The sequence below is a fragment of the Manis javanica genome, chromosome 15 (assembly GCF_040802235.1).
Source record: "Manis javanica isolate MJ-LG chromosome 15, MJ_LKY, whole genome shotgun sequence".
In the NCBI taxonomy this organism is placed as follows: domain Eukaryota; kingdom Metazoa; phylum Chordata; class Mammalia; order Pholidota; family Manidae; genus Manis; species Manis javanica.
In genome coordinates this window covers 6,508,062-6,525,580 of record NC_133170.1, presented here as the reverse complement: position 1 = coordinate 6,525,580, position 17,519 = coordinate 6,508,062, and the positions used below count along the sequence as shown (strand labels likewise).

The 17,519-nt window shown below is 37.4% G+C and overlaps 1 protein-coding gene across 7 annotated transcripts in view; it reads left to right on the top strand.

The window, feature by feature from the left end:
* BICD1 (BICD cargo adaptor 1) overlaps window positions 1-16,936 on the top strand; it is a 185,014-nt gene extending 168,078 nt beyond the window's left edge. For 3 of the 7 annotated variants that reach the window (XM_037010227.2, XM_073223766.1, XM_073223770.1), the window contains 2 exons: window positions 457-532; window positions 5,575-11,767. In XM_037010227.2, coding sequence (XP_036866122.1) covers window positions 457-532; window positions 5,575-5,662 — 164 coding nt within the window. In that variant the 3' untranslated portion in view covers window positions 5,663-11,767. Of the gene's footprint in view, window positions 1-446; window positions 533-5,574; window positions 11,768-16,529 lie in introns of those variants that run through there. The other 4 variants (XM_073223765.1, XM_073223772.1, XM_037010255.2 and 1 more) reach the window with 3 other exon arrangements.
* Window positions 16,937-17,519: the final 583 nt, after the last annotated feature.

Genomic DNA, 17,519 nt, shown 5'->3' with positions numbered 1-17,519 from the left:
ATTGCGTGCTTTTCTCACTGTACCTATGGGATAGACGATATGCCCACGGGTCCCAACAATAAGGTCAGTTATCTGAATATATTCCATTTTAGAATGGCAGGTCTAAGTGCTAAGCAAGTATTTACCGTCATGTTCAAGTTCAGAACTTGAAGATCTTTCATTATATGAATAGACACTTTATTTTTAGATGTATCCACATACCTAATATGAATGGCCACATATGTCCTAATGTACTTGAGAACTCTCACTACTCATTTTGTGTCACTAATTTTTTAATACTTTATTTAAGAAAAAAGGCTTTTCTATTGGCATTCAGGGAAAAAACTTTAATCCAGATGTTTCTGTGTGAATGTACATTCCTCACTAAATCTCTCAGGCAACTGCTTTAGTTACTGTTACTAACACGTTGCTCTGCCGTCTCTTTGTGTACATGTCTAATTTATCAGTTTCTTGTAGATTGTCAGCAGCCTGCTGCCTCCGTACCGCCACAGTGCGCACAACTAGCCGGGAGGCAAGACTGCCCGACTGTCAGGTAAATTCAGATGTCTGTTCTCTCTCCACTCAGCTGCATGTCAGACCCATAGACCCCAAACTCTCCTTTCCCACCAACTGCCTATAATTACATTTGCTACATTTTATTTCAAGTGTGGGCTCCACAACACACCTTCTACATGAAGTTCATATGTGCCTGTTGGGAATACCAGAGAGCTACAGTTGATTTCACTGGCCTCTAGTGGGTGGACTGAAGTCTGCTCCCGTTGCCTTGGGGGACTTAATAGTAGGATTCGTCCAGTGTTCCAGAACCTTCCAAGATATAAAACCTGGGCGGATGGTGGCAGTGGTGAGTCAGCACACACTTGTCGCCAGAGGGAAATGTCTGCGATTGTAGTTACCTCCCCAAGCAGGGGTCTGGATGGATTCCCAGGAGAACTCCTGTGTCACAGGCTTCTGAAAAGTCTGGCCCAGGTTACCTTCTAAAGACACATAAATGCAGTCTCTAAAAAAATATATTTGGAATTGTTAGGAAGTTTATCTTGTGTCCTTACCATATATTTCTCAGGCAAACAGGAAGGTTAGAAAGCATTACCCGAGGTCCATTCCCAGATAGCTTTATCAGAGTATTTTCTGTCCACTCAGTATCCTCATGAAAACTGAATTTGAGAGGAAGAGAAAAACTTGTCATTCGCATTCAAAGAGAATATTAGTGGTGATAACATCCTTTATGTGAGTGCAACCAAAGACTTTGAAAGGCAGCTTTATGTACTCCCAGGACACTAAATAGGAGTCTGCTGATGAATTCTATTCCGATAAAAGCTCTACAAATAAATCTACATGCATTCACCCCCATCCTGGGTAAACTTCCACACAGCATCGGAGCACCCCGTTGGGACCTCGCGATCTTCATCTCCAGCTGTGTGGCCTCTGATGGTTTGTGTAGTCTGTTCCGTAGCCACGTTTGTATAGTCTGGTGTGGCTTTTACAGTCTGCTTATTTTTCTCTCCTCATTTTAATGTATCTGTTGCTCTTCTACCAGGCCAAGCCTTCTTTTGAGTAGAAGCAGGTCCCAAAGGGTTTCCATATATGTCTGAGGAGTAGATAGATGTGCAAACAGCCTGCATGTGGTCATGGGTCAGAGCCAGTAGAGGGGCTGGGCAGCCATGAGTGCCCCCCGGAAACACAGCAGAGCCCGGGTGTGACTTGGTCTCTGAGGTGGCGCTGCTGCCAGCTGTTTAAGCAGGTCGTCAAATTATCCGGCAAAGGATGTGGCTGCAGAGGCCCCGGCCCAGTGCCTCCCGACCGGTGTCTCAGTCTGCCACTTCCAGCAGCAGGGGTTTTTGACTTCAGGAAAGTTCTCTGCTCACATATAGGAATGCCGCTTTATAACAGTAGCCAACTGGGCAGTAATTTCAATGATGTAATTACTGAATATAATTATGAACATTGAGATCCATCTCAGTTGGAACCGGTGTGTGTAGTGGTGGAGAACGTGGGCTCTTAACCCACAGCCCATTCTCCACAAAGCACCCCTCCCACCCAGGGCCTGGGGCTGTGCCAGGTACGTGACAGATGTGTGGCACCTGCTGATTACAGGAATAGTGAATGAGCTCTGGGGTCCAATCGTCTGCTTTGAATCCCACCTCTAATGCCTACCAGTTGTATCATCTTGGAATGTTGCCTGTGCTGACTGCCATTCCCATTCTTCACTTGTCAAGGATGGGAAGGGCCTTAGGGACTCAGTGAGGCGCAGGCCGGCCGCGGTGTGCCTCATGTCTGTTACTACTGCAAACCGCTCTCGGGACCTGACCTGCCTCAGGACGGCGAGCTGCAGTCTCTTTCATAAGCCCTTTAATTTGTTTGGGCAAAGAGTGGAGAAGTCTATCTACTCTTTTACGTGTTCCAGCTAGATAAGAAATGGAAAGGCTAGTGGGGAATCTAAGGTCAATGTCATTTCACCTTGCTTATTTTCTTGACAACCAGTTGGACTGAACAGACCTGCCCAGTTCCGAGTTTTCTGAGATGACTGGATTTAGGTTGCTTGCTCCCTTCCAATGGATGATTTACTTCAAAGGAAAGCACTTTAATGAATCAGAGATGTTTCCAGTGTCTACCCATGTGAACACAGCATGATCCAAGCTTCCCCTGTCCCTTATTGTGGTTTGCGGAGAGAAATGGTAAAACCCTTCAGCCCTGGAATGACTGTCTTTATCAGAGGTGCTGGGATTATGACTGGCTTCCTTCAACCCAACCCACGGCCAAATGTATCACATTTAATGCCCTCGCTGCCTTTTTCACTTCTTCCTGTCAGAAAAGTAACACAGAGCCAGTCTTGGAATTCTTACCATGTACAAGACAAGTGTTCAACTCTTTACACTTATTAATCATCACAGTCCCTGTAAAGTAAACAATTGTTACACTCATTTTTTTAAATGAGGAAACCGAGGTTTGGGGAGGTAAAATGACTTGTCTCTGGTTACCTCTCCTGAAAGCAACTGAGCCCCTTGCCTCGGGCACCCACTCTCCTGACCGCCACCGTTTGCCAAGAGAGTGTTTAAGTCACCCCGTTGACCCTTTATCCCTGAATTGAAAAGGAGCATTGTTTAATGAGAGACAGGAGAAATCACACGTGTTAAGAATGTGGAGCAATTTCAGATCAGTGTTCTCTCTCCATCTCTGTTCTCACTTGAAAAGGTGTTTTATACTTCCTTCAGTTTATGCATATATCAAATCACTTTTTAGGTGTATGGTTTTGAATAAAAGAGCTTTTCTTCATATTTGAAAATGTAGAACTTTTCTATATGTGCTTTTTACAGTCTGATTCCATTGTAGAACTGAATTATTAAAATTGTTCATAGATAATCAATATCATACTATGACAGGACTGCTCAGGGAACAGCCTTGCATGTAATATTTAAATACATGAATATGTTTGGTATTTAGCTCATCTCCCCGTCTATCAAGTAGCTGCTTACTGGGGGTGGGCGGAGAAAAACTTTCTAAAGTCACAGTCATTTTAATATCTTAGTAATAGTTTCCTAAGCCCACTGTTTACAGCATGATCTACCCACAAAAGGAAGGTCTTAAATAATAAAGGTTGAATGACAAGAGGGCTCCTGGAGATATCTAGTAACTAGAACTGAATGCATCCTATACCTTAAATAATTAGAACTTAACCAGATATTTACGTCTAAGAAATAAATTCTTAATCTGTATGCCAAGAATGTTTCTGTCACATACTACACACAGTGTGATTGCATTTTATGCAAATTTAAAATAGTAATGCTATAATCTAAAATACCACCTCTGGTTTTATGTAAGAAATCTGAAATAATGAAAAAAAAAGTCTAAATCATCATGAATGACATAATGTCGTAGTGTTGGGCCAAGTGAGTTGTAACTCGTATTTAAGCTGTTACTACACACTTCAGCTGGTCAAGCAGAAATGCATGTCTTCTTTATCAGAAAGAGTATGAATTACATGGGGTCTTGAAAAACTTATCCCTCTTTTATAATGTGACTGCCCTCATGCTGCTTGCTATAACTTAATGTTGAATAACATATTTAATTCCCTAAAAAGAAACTCGTTCTAAGTCATGCAGATTTAACAGAAAGAATCTCTGGTCTGTGGGAAGTCTGTCTACTGCTGTGTTTCCTGGGCCATCTGTCCAGAGGTGGACAAAGAATTTTGCCTCGCGATATCTCCTTAGTCCTTGTGTTGAAACTCCAGCTCTCCCATGTTTACCTGCCACGTTTTAAAAATAGATAGGAAAAATCATTTTTTATCACCGCTTGTCCTAGGACAGGAGGTATGTCCTTTTTAAACAAAATGTATAGCGGTTCAGAGAGTTTGGAAGTAAGGGTGGCCTCGAGCCTGTCAGTATTTTATACAGTAATGATTTTGCATTAAAATTGAAGAGATAGACATGAAGGGTAATTTCAGCACCAAAGATAAAAATTATTTGTTTAATGCGAGTTTGTAATGACGTCAATGATAGTATCAGCTTTTTAAAACTACTATTAATAATAAATAATGAGAAGCCTTGATTACTTTTCTCAAATATCACTCCTGGTAGAAATGAATTCATTCTATGGTACTGAGTTTCATGATATAAGGGGAAAAACAGAGTTTCAAAAAATGCCAGATTTTTCAGTTAAAAAAATCCGGAGGTGATTTTCCCTTTAGTAGCATCTTAAAAGGATTGAACCAAAATGTGTTTTCGTAGTTTTACCTTAGGAAACTCATTGATTTTACTCCCTTACTCTTCAAGATTATTCACCAAGACATTGACGAGCTTCTGCATTTCTGTGTTAATTTAAACTGGAGGCTCTTGAAAGTGGTCATTTGGATGCCTGGATTATGTACTTAAGAATAGGACGTTTTAAAACTCTTCTGCGTTATTTAAGCTACAAGCTAAAAAGTACTGGAACCTTAGAACAAATCAACTTCTACAGGTAAAAAATTAGCCTACTAAGTCTGGATCTGAAAGAACTGTGTGGACTCTGCTAAAAGCCCTGGTCCAGCACAGGCACTTTTTAGAAATGCAAATTCTCAGGTTTCCTTTTCAATTCCTATCTAATCAGATGGGGTTTGCCCAAGGTCTCTGGTGATTGGTGTACACATTAAAGTTTGAAAAGAACTCATCTAAAATCTTGAACTACATGGGGTCTTGAAAAACTGAACCCTCTTTTATAATGTGACCACCCTCTGCTATTGCTGTAACCTTAACGTTGAATAACATGTCTAGTTCCCTAAAGAGAAACTCGTTCTTAATCATGATTTTATATTAGAACCAAGCCCAGAGACCAAGGGGAACAAGACTGTTGTGCCCAGATTGAAACAAGCAATCCTGGGGGAAGGGTTCGCATACGTTACCCTCACACAGTTCATTTTTCTGTTTTGTGCCTTGTTCTGAAAAGCCACCATTGTCTTGGCACACTTTAGACGTAACCCATTTTCTGTGCAAAAATGGCATGCTTTAGAATTTCTGTGCAAATAGTGTGTCTATCTACCCTTACAAGTGTGCCTGGCCCCTTGGAAATGCGGTCCTTGCTCACATGCTTGTTTCTCGTTTTCAGTCCCGACCTAGCTCTCCCTGATGGGCAGCCACATTCCAGCTCGCAGTGCGCCCCTCTCCACTGTCTCTCCAAGCCTCCTCACCCCTAGACTCCATCTCCCGAGGACGAGTATCCGGGGTGAATGTTTTGTAGCCACACACAGGATCCTGCCCAAGATCCAGCGCGTGTGTTCTTCTCGGTTGTGAGATGTATGAGTGGATTCATGGCCATCATTCTGGAAGATGAGAGAAAGTTCAGAAGGATGACACAAAGCACAGACTCTGGTGTGACTACACGTTTTATGGTTTCTCAAAGTCACAGATAAACTTCCGCAATCAAAGGGTGACAGTTCAGTTACATAAAAGCAAACAGAACAAAAATGAAACAGGAAAACGTGTATCTCAGATGGCTGGTTTTACCTCCGTAGCATGAGAGAGACCCGAGACAATGTAAAATTCATACAATGTAAGGTCATGCTTCCTCATACGTCATATTCAGCTCTACAAGTTGAGTCCAGTATCTCTTGTCATTGGTGTTTATTTTGACCTTTATTTGCCATATGATTTGCGTCTATAAAAACCATGTCTGTGAGAGGGGAACTTAACTTCACTTACTTTTAAATAAGCATCATTTGCTCAGTTAAATCTGGAATTGGCCCGACTGTGGTCATTTTTCTTGCACAAAATGATACATGAGGTACGTTGGAATGCTAATGATAACTATTTTGCTGCTACACTGATATTGTTTATGCACTTATTTTCTAATCCGTAGCTCATTAACTGCTGGGTTTGTTTGTTTTTTAAACTAGAATTCTTCACTGGATATTACTAAGTAAACCTAAGAAATCCTATGTTATTATTCATTGACTCATTCAACTTTTGACGGCATCTTTCATATTTTAAAATTGCAGACAAGTAAATGTGCTGGTGCTGTTCCTGTATGTGTGTGTGTGCACACGTTGTGTGAGACAGAGAGATGTTAAAAAAGGCTAAATAATATGAAGGGGAAAAAATGGAATGTTTACTTAATGACTAGTATTTTTTTTCCTTTCTAACTCCTCCCACATTCGCAGTCCCCCTCACGAGTCTTTCCTGTTAAAAGCTACCACATGGGAAAATCTGTACATAGATATGTGTAAGTTGGCCTTCAGTTAATTTATCCAGTGTTCAAATTTTGATTGAAATCGTATGTTTTGTTGTTAGTTTTTTCATAATGGATCTTCTTTGCCAAAAAGAAAACAGATAATGAACCTTAGCTCATTGTCGATATTTGACTCAGGTGCCTACAATCGTGATATTCTGTTGAGATCATGCATGTCCCTTGTTGATTTCCAGATGCTGCCAGGTGACTCTTAGGACGATTTCAGGCAGTGGATTTTCTTGGCACAGTTTCTTTTGCACGTAATCTGGCACACCAGGAAAACAGCTAATCGAGCTGAAAGGCCTCACTCTCTCGGGCTCCTCACTGTCTCTCAAGTGCTGTCCACACAATAGCCCCTAACCCCAGTTCCTTGTCTAGTCAGGTATCCTTAACTTGCTTCAAACCATCACGGTTTGACCTTTTCACGTAACAATATCTGTAACTTGGATGCAAAAGCAATGCAGACTGTCAACACAAGAGGTAGTTACCAATGCAGGGTGCTCCGGTGGAGGTCTGGTAGGGGTCGCTCAGCTTTCTGCGTGATCTCGGGGAGCCCCGTGTGCGATGCGGGCCAGTGGGTGAGTCCTCAGGCCCAGGGACGCAGCTTCGCGCAGAGGCAGGCCTGTGGCCGAGGGGTGGCCCCGTCCCCAGAGCTGCCAAGTGGTTTGAGCTCCTTATCTGAGGGCTGTTTTCCACCGCGTCATTTATTATGCAACTTGGAGTGGTTGGAACTCTTCACCAAAATAGGGATTCAGGTGAAAGTACAGAACTAGGGACAAGGGAGATCTTCCTAAAGTCCTGTTCATGGCAGTTTAGCCTTCTGCCCTTTCCTGCCTGCATTGCCTTGCTGACCTAAACATTTTCTTCATTTTATTAATGTTGTATCCGCCTGGTGCCAGTGTTAGTGAGACTGTGGGTTTCCTTGGAATTCAGTTAAAGGAAGCCACCCCACTTCCATCCCCGTGCCTGCTTTTCTTTTTCTTTTCTTTCTGTTTTTGTTTCCAAGTGTGATGTGTTTGGACCCGAGAAATGGCATAGCTGCTAAGTTAACTGTTTGTGCCTGAGGGAAAATAATGCCTTTATTTTCAAGTACCTCAGAACATCTATACGCCTCATTAGCTCAGTTGGTGGCCAGGAATTCAGCAGCCAAGTGGCCTCTGTGCGCAGCTCCCGAGCAGGGCGGCCACGGAAGGCGCGGTGTTGAGGTCACGCCCCTTTCTCTTTAGTTATGACCCGGCGGAAAGGCGAGTTGTAGATGAAACACTTATTTTCTCCCACTACAAAGTTTATCGTTGTCTCTTATATCCTAGTTTTATTTCAGTTCTTCATATCAATAGAGTGGAAAATGCTTGTGTTGAAATATTCTATAAAAATATTGATTTTAGCAAAACTTTGCCAAGAAGATAGAGAAACTTGGAAATAAATTTCTAATTTTCAGCACAAAATTGGATAATAGTCCCTAAGCGGTAACAGAGAATTCCGTGTGTTTACACTGTGGCATCATTTAGTATCGTTTAAACTGAGCCATATCTGTATTTATTTATAGGCATTTAAAATGAAGAAATATATGTAGGATTGATAGAAATCATGTGTTGAGAAATATCAGGATTCAAAAGGAAATTGAAAAATAGAAGAATCAGTGAAAATTAAAAAGAACAAACCTCAGTAAGACTAATTGAAGACAGACTTGGTGAATAAAAACCAAACTGCAGAAATACAATTAAAATATTGGCTAATTACTGTAAAAACAGTGGGCAAAGATAAGGGTCACTAACTAGCAAGAGTGGCTAGGAAAATAACCAGGTAGTTTTTTAAAAGTAAGCACAATTACCATCATGAAAAGAATAGTCAGTATGCAGAAATGCTTCCCCACTGACGATTTTTCTTAGTGAAAAATTTAAATTAAAAAGGAACACTAGATTTGCCTTTGGCTGGAGTGCTTGGGGGCATACAGGCCCCGTGGATGAAGCTCTCCAGTCAACTCATGTTTCACTAGATTCCATTCATGTATCCAATTCTGTTTCAGTAAGAGGAATTTGGAGAACTTTGAGAGAAGAGTTATTAAATAATTTTTAAGAAGAGCTATTTAGAAAGATGACACATTTATTTAGCCTAAGGAAGAAGAGATACAATAGTGATCTTCAAAGAACAAAGACTTAACAATACTGTAGGTACCAGCTATAGATGTCATTCCTGAGACTAGAATGAGAAAAACAAAGTCTTCAGTGTGAGGGACTTATATGTACTGCAGGAGAGAGATTTTTAAGAGTAAGCAATTAATCACTGAAATAATCGTAAGGAAGATTTGTTTTCTAAAAATTACATGTTATTGGTTGTCAATTTAGGATGATTAAGTGGTAAGACATCTTATGATAATGTTTTACAATTCTGGGATTCCATAATCTTATGCTTCTTTTAAATTTAAAAATAAAGTTATACTTGTTATTCATAAGATATTTTATCCCTTGAAAATAGGATAGCAATCTTAATTTTTCCAAGGCATTTGATACAAAAGAAAACAGGAACATTGATATTATTTTTCCTTCCAGCTATATTTCATAATATCTTTAAAGATATCCAGAATGTAGTAATTTTACTATAAAAATCCTCAATTGTTAGAGTCTAAAAAAACAAACATCCTCAGGAATACTTCAGGTATAGAAGGTATGCAATCCCTTAGGGGAGGCAAATGCCTCTCAAACTTTATCTTTTCTTAAAACAATCTTCAACCTACCGTATTTACTTTTTTCACACTTTGGAAAATATTCCTGTACAGATGGACCTTCCATTTCACACAAGCATGAAATGCTGGCCAAGCAAACCAACTGTGAACGCAAACATTTCCTGATATCCTGTTTTAGATGAAATCCCAACAGTTCTCAAGTACAAATTGTAAAATACAAAAAGGAAGAAATGCAATACTCCTCTGGGATAAGAATGGCAAACAAATTTAATGTAGTTGTTATAATCAATCAGCCAAAAGACATAATCTGTCTCTAAGAAAAATACATTAGGGAAAACATGGATTTGCAGTAAGGAACTGCTGATTCACCCCCAAAACGCTGCAAATCCATTGATGTTGTAGATACACAGCAGACCCAGCTTCGAAAGGAACTTTAGGAAAAGTTCACAATTTAAAAATTTTGCCCTCCAGGATTTTCGTTTGTTTATAAGCCGAAGTGATTTAAAATAATCCTGTATTTAAGATTGCAAAAAACGTACAAGAATGTGTTTTTGAATAAAGGAAACATAATTCTTCAAAAAGCTGTTGAACTGGAATTGTGAAAAATAGCATGGTCGGTGCTGACATCAATAAGGAATTGTACCTGAAAATCAATTTCTATGGACATACAAGACCAATCTAGCTCCCAGGTGACCTTTTCCATTGTCTGTAATAATGCCCCCAAATGAGTTGTGTCTGTAATTAAACTAATCCTTATTTAAATGTCAAGTTACTGCAATGCTCCCTGATGTACTGCATCTGTGGCCTGCTCCAGGTATGCTATTAACATCTGAAAGATTTTGTCTAGACATCTCTTTTGTCCTTAAAGTATAACCGAAGAAGATATTTAGTATTAAGATAGGTTCTCCAATCGAGGATTTTCTAGAAATAATATTCTACTTAAGAAGAAGAGAAGTGATTAACTGCCTTTACTGTAAGGGCGTGAGTACATAAACGTATGCTGTGTAAAATGTTTGCATGAGGTATTTCACATCATGTAAGCTTTCCCATATTCATAATATGAACACCGCGGAAGTCTGATTTCTCTTGTGGTCCCCTCTCCGTTAGGAATGTAAGGAGATTGTTGCCTATATCTGGTCTCCTTTCCATATTGAATGCATGACTCTCATCAGTGTATTTTTATCCCCTTCCTCTGGCGTTATTTAAAATTTGCCCTATTTAAACTAAAGCCTGGATGGACTGCTGAGCCAGATTTATTTCTGTGATTGGAGTTTAAGTGCTGTAGAACACTGATGGAGAACACAGTTTATTTTACTTTTTTTTCTTTTCAAATTATTCTCTGATCGTTACAATTCTCTAATGAAAACACTGAGAAGTAAATTCGATACTATACTTTTAGTGTGACTGTTATTTTTTCTTTTTCAAAAGTCATTTTTTTAAAAACAAAGATCAGAGAACTGTGTGAGAAATGTTATTTTGTTGATAATCATTATTTGATAATGGAGATAGAGAATGAATTGTTTGTGTTTTGGGCTTATAGAAATGAATATGCATCTAATCTTACAGGAAATAAATTATTTTAATAATTTGCCACAAAATTTTTAAGCTCAGTGGTTTGACTTTTAATTGACTAAGTGGTTAGTCAATTAAACAGTTCCTTGGAAATCTTTTATGACTTTTTATAATCTCAGTGTTTTTATTTGCATGAGTATGCATATGTGATGAACCATACATGATTCTGATATTGTATTTCTTTCCATTATTAACATTTGTGTAATGTGTGGCCAATCCTGATTTTTTACACTGTGTGATTATTGTTGTAATGATTCTATTCCTACAGTTAATTGCAATTTTGTTGTTACGCCTTTTGGGGTTAAATGATGTGAAGTGTTTCCACCTAATAACAACATCATATGAAAACGTGACTGGAAAAATTGACCTAAGATACCCTTTTGTTGCTGATGATTTTTAAAAAATCCAAATTTCAAAGGAAACTTGTTCTCAAAGACACATATATAGCATTTGTTTTAAATTCAGTATAATCATATGAATTTATTATTGCTTGTCATTTAAAATTTTTTATGTCGACAATCCTAACTGACCGTCTCATGGGAGAGATCCATATGATATGTGCTTGTCTTCGAGTAATTCGATCATGCACCCAGTGGTTGGAAGAGGCGCTCCAATGCTAAGAAAGTAACTGAAAGCTGATACATTGATTCTTACGTCTTGGTTTATGTTACCAACTGATGATGGTGTAATGTCTAACTCTTCCCAGTAAATAAACTGGTTATCTTTTGTTCATTTAATCAATGTTACCTTTTTATCGGTTTCAGCAATCTTTCTGTATGTCATTTTGATCTGTACTTATAAAAAAAGTATATGAATTTCTATATGATTTATTATGTATTTATTCAAGGTGAACTCTTATTTGAACTCAAAACTACTTGCTTTGGTTTGACATTTCTACGTATTCCTATTTAGTGACATGTATCAACTTTACCCTTTTCCATTTATCATCTCTCCTACTTCTAATCTTTTCTAAAAGGGTATTTTGGCAGGAAGATAAATTTAGCTTATTTACATTAGGAATATACTCACATGAAGAAAATGCCTGTTCAAAAAAAAAAAGAAACATCATTTTAATGAAAGAAGAATGAAGTTTGTAGGCTTTATTCTGGGACATAATTCTTTGTTCTCTTTCCTATGTAGGAACAGCAGAGTCCCAAAATTTCCAGGAAGGTTAATTTACTAGCTCCTTCTTCAAATATGTGTTGCAGCAAATTAGTTGCTTTGGGAGTCATCTGCTTTGGCTTGATTTGATTTTGGCAAGTGGGAGAGAGGGAGGACCAGGCAGATTATGGACTTCTGTGAGGTTCTGATGAACTGAAGCCTCTAAAGTAACCCTCATTATAACTGATTGGGTTAACCCACCATGGATGTAATCATCGAAAAAGATAAATCTTGCTGGAAAAAAATACTGCCCACATCAAAAGTCAATGTAATTTATCATTTAAATGTAGAAAGCAATATAAATATAAATAAATGGTAACTATAGTGACATCCTATTAAATAGTAAAGTTTCACCTGCCTACATAATTTGTGAAACCCAGTGCAAAATGAAAATGCAGGTCTCCTTGTTCAAAAATTGAGAATTTGAAGACAGTAACTAAACAAAGAGTCCTAAGCACAGGGCCCTCTGTGACTGCAGAAGGCTGGCTCAGGAAGCCAGGCTTACCCCAGAATATGCTGAAATAATGATTCAGGACCTCAACATTGAACGTAACCATCCACAATCTGGGCTTTACTATTAACAGAATGCATTGCCCAGTTTCTGTGCTTGGGAGGAAAAATAACGTGCCTATGTTCTGGGACAAAAAAATGTAAATCTATTACTTCAAATAATTGGAATCTTTCAGAGTTGAATCTAGCAATATTCCCATATCCCAGTGCAGCCATACATTTCAACTCAAAATTTCTAAACTCTGACATTTGATTTAAGTTGTACAGAGATTATAAAAATCATTTAAAAAAGTCTTCAAAATGTCAGCAGTAGACATTTTAATTGGTGTATGTTGAAATAAAAAGAATTTAAGAACCCTACTGATAACTTCATGACTTCCTTTGAAGTTATAAATGTTAGTAATGTCAGTCAAATATCACAGGAAGATTTATCTCATTTAAAAGCATTTATTAACCCAAGATTAATAAGTAATTCATATAAACTTTTCTTCCAAATAAACCAAAGGGCAAAGAAATGATTTGTCGCAGTGAACTCCACTGACGCTGAAAACCTGAACTCCAGTGTTGCAGTAAAGTACCCTGTACCTAAGGAAGGGAGAGATTCGGCCATGGAAATAACAACAGTTCATCTATTCTAATACAAAAAAATAAAATAGGGGCTCTCAAATTTTCACAATTAAATAAAAAATAAAAGTTATCATGAATTCTAAAGCAATTGTTCTAAAGCGGACTGTCAGAAGTATTTTTAAAAATGGAATTATGTTCACATTTGAGGCCTACTGTAGTTACTGGCTCTGTGCTTTGAAAAGCTGTTAGCCTCCCCAAGCCTCAATTGCCTCATTTTTGAAATTGAAGATAAAAATGCCTACTTGACGAGGTTATTGTGAAGATTAAATGAAATAGCTCACATCTTTCAGTGTTTAGCCTTTGGTAGCTAATATCATTTCCAATAACACAGTGAGTGCCTAGACAACTGGAGTCCTATATGGATGAAATTCATCATTCACTGGCACATGCGTTAATTCCCAGATATATCCTGAGAACCTATTTGTGCCAGACATTGCCCTAGGGCTTTAAGGCATATCAGAGAATAAAACGAGGAGGCTCATGCCTCTTTGAAGTTCTGTATTATATATGTAGCATTGATGACAGAAACATATAAACAGTAAATATCTAAGTATGTAAATAGCAAAGCACATTAGATGGTGAAACTGTTATGGAAAAAGAACAAGGAAACGGGTGTGCCCGGTGAGGACAAAGTGAAATAGATTACAATATTGAATAGGTGGCCAGGTGGGGCCTTATTAAAAAGAAGAAATAAGATAAAAATGATCCCATTCATATGACTGCCTCAGTTTTCAAATTATTAAATTACATATATGTTCAGATTTTCAGAAATTATCCATCTAAAATTATGAAGCAGCAGTGCACACTAGGCAATAGCATTTTCAAAAATAATCTTTTAAAAATAGTATAATAATCTGGAGTGACCATTGTGAAATATGCACATATTTTACATCATGGCGATGTTGGTTTAAAATCCCAATATTTATTTTACAAATAGGTGTCATGCCTTCCTCAAATTTTCAGATATACCCATTTATGTTTCTCCAATATAAATTTGAGTCAAATTATTTTATTCAACAGACTTACTGAAAACTGTCAGTTCTGATGAACTTATAATTGACTATAAATAAAGTCTGAAGATAACTCAATGTTTTTCAATATATATAGTCAGAGATTAAGCTATTCTAGTCATTAATTTCAACTGTCTCTTCCTTGAATGACCCTTTGATCCAAATTTTTGGTAAAATTAAGGGCATCTTGTAAATTTTATTCTAAAACTTTCTTCCTGACACAAAGCTAAGAAAAATAAAGTCACATTGCTAAGCTTTGCATTAGATTGCTGCTGAGCATTATTACCATTTTCTTAGATTTGTATGAAGTCAGACTTTCAAGATTGGCTATCAGTAGAATTGGCAAAAAGGAATGTATATTTAAAAGTGAGCCTTTATTCTCATGGATAGTTGCCTTAATTCTGGGTTAGTTTATTAGAACATAAAGGCCATGTTACTAAATATATTTATATAATATGGAAGGGTCCTCATCAAAGTACAAAACCAGGTAAGTATGCATACTTAATAAATATCAAACAATGATGAAAATAAAATCCAACCTATTAAAAGCCTGTTTAATTATCTCCTGTGAAGAGTTCCTTAATGTGGCATCTTCCCTGCAGATGCAAAAATAAAGCTGAGTTGGATTCGGGTATAATTATGATAATGTGGTTTCAACTATATACACCAAACCAGTCAAAGTTATTCTTTACTGTGTGCTTTATCTGGAAAATGGCTTTTCTTTGGCCTGGGTGATTACATCCTACTATTATCTGTAATATAATTTGATATTCACACTAATAATTGATAGGAAAAACAAGATTTTTGAGAAATACTCTTTAGAAAAACATTCTTTTTGGATATTGAATTTTCCAAAGTCCACATTTGAATTTACTGTCACATCGCTACATAATTTCTATGTATTTTTAAGATACATACCTTATATTTAACGAATGTTTTCTGGCTCAGTATACTTCATTAGAACTTCGAAAGTGAAATCAGAGCAGGGAAATGGGATCTTATCTATTCTTTTGTTGAAATAAGAGCTAAATGAGTTGCAGCAAGTTCAAAGTGTAGGTATTAACCTGTTCTCTTATGTTCTCTTGATAATAATGTTGGACATGACCATCAACATTGCAGTTTTCTCTTATAAATAATTTAGTTACTACTAAAAATTCTTGCAGCAGTCAGTAAATGAACGTTTATTGACCACACGCTACGTGCACCAATGGAATCTCAAAAAATCCTTTAAGATCAACCAATTGAGTAAAATTATGCCAACTACCAAACATGAAAACATGGGACATGTGCTGAAATAACAGCATTTTCCTGGCACTTGCAACTCTATCCTGAACAGTATCTATGCTTCTAGAGCAGTCCCATTATATAAGACATATGAATGCAATATAATACAGTTTGAATATGCACCAGAATACATCTGCTAGAGTTTGAAAAAAAGCACAGAATCCTATGACTGTGTCTATTTTCAGATGGAAAAAGCGCCTAAAGGTATTGAACAAAGTATTCAAGAACTGATCGTGTTCTAAATGTCCTCAAGATCAGCAAAGACACAGGGTGCTAATTGGCTGAGTAAGCAACGATCACACCAGTGAGGCTGCACAGGCTGTTGTCAGCTTTTCAAGTTCAAGACTTATTCACAGCCGAGCTTTGCTCATTATGCTGGTCCCTGGCAGAGCTGCTTGCCTGTCCTTGGCTGGTAGTTGCATCTGTCCCTCACAACCAGAAGTTGAGCAGATACCTGCTCAGGTCAGGATAAAAACATTATTTTCTACCTGGAGTAAATCAGATTATTTCCCTTCAGATTGTTCACAGATGGGGTTCTGCCAAACCTTGTCTTTTATTCATTTCCCAAATGTTTGGTTTTCTTTTCCTAGCAATAAATGCAAAACACATTTATAGCAGCAAATGTGCAAGATGTGGAAAAGTAGAAAAAGGACAATAAAATTCACCCATAGTCTTACTTCTCAATGAAAACGGTGGATAACATTTTGGTGCCTTCCCTTGATTCATACTGAATATACAATTTTGAATCCTGTTTTTTTTCTCTTAACATTTTATGGTGAATTTTTTTCTAGGTTATTAAAAGTCTTCAACCACATTATTTTTAAAGCTGGCACGGTATTCTGTGGGATGGATAAAACTAGACTTTTTAATAAAGAAAATATTCTCCTATTACTGGATATTGAAGTTACTTCCAGACTTTCACTGTTTTGAATAATGATGCTATTAAAATCTTTATACATAAATTGTTATCTGAATTTCTTTTTGCTTAGGATCCATTCCTTCAAGAGGAATTATTGCTAAGGGTCATGAATATTTTTCCTTGCATGCATTTTTCTTCAGTAAATGTCTCTGAGAACTTTACAATATGGAAGCCACTATGCAAGATGCTACAGAGGATACAAATCTGAAACAGAATTTACCACAAGGAGCTTACACTCTAGAAATGATAGACAGAGGCATAATAACTGTACTATATGATGGGAAGTGATAGATTCCATGAACAAAGGTCTTGATTTGCGGTTTGGAGATTCAAAAATCAGAAGTCCGTTTTCTCATGATAAACTGAAATCTATTTGCATAAAACTGTTTATTCCCTTCTTTAAAAAATATTTCTGATTGCCAGTATTCTCATTAAAATGTTTATCATATGTCCATTTGTGTCTACTTTTTAAAAAACTATGGGAGGTATTGCATAAATAATATTACTTCATTTGGGTGTATAGTTTATCTCTGATGGGAAAATTCTGGGTGTTTTGAATATGGTTATTTTGTATTCTAATAATGCAAAACTTTGTAGGCCACTGGAAATGCCTACAGATGTGAGCCTTGTGATAAAGTAATGGTGTTGGAGAAAGGTGGGAATTCACAATTATAGATTAGCACCGCAGTCTTACAGCCTCAATGTATCACCTATTGATACTGTGGTCTGTACAGACGCATAATATAGCAGAGCTTAAATTACAGTTTCTGTAATAATCAATCATTGTTCAAACTCGAATAAATCTTTTATATAAACTGCTGCTTTTCATCTGTATCAAGGCTCAGCAAACTTTCTCTGTAAAGGGCCACACAGTAAGTATGATTTTACAGATTTGCTGTCCAGCTTGTCTGTGTTACAACTGCTCAGCTCTGCTGGTGTTGTGGGAAAGCCGCTGGCTAGGCTCAGTACATTTTATTTATGGACGTAATTTTTACATGCCATTAAATATTCTTTGGATTCTTTTCTCAACCATTTAAAAAATGAAAAGCCATTTGTTAGT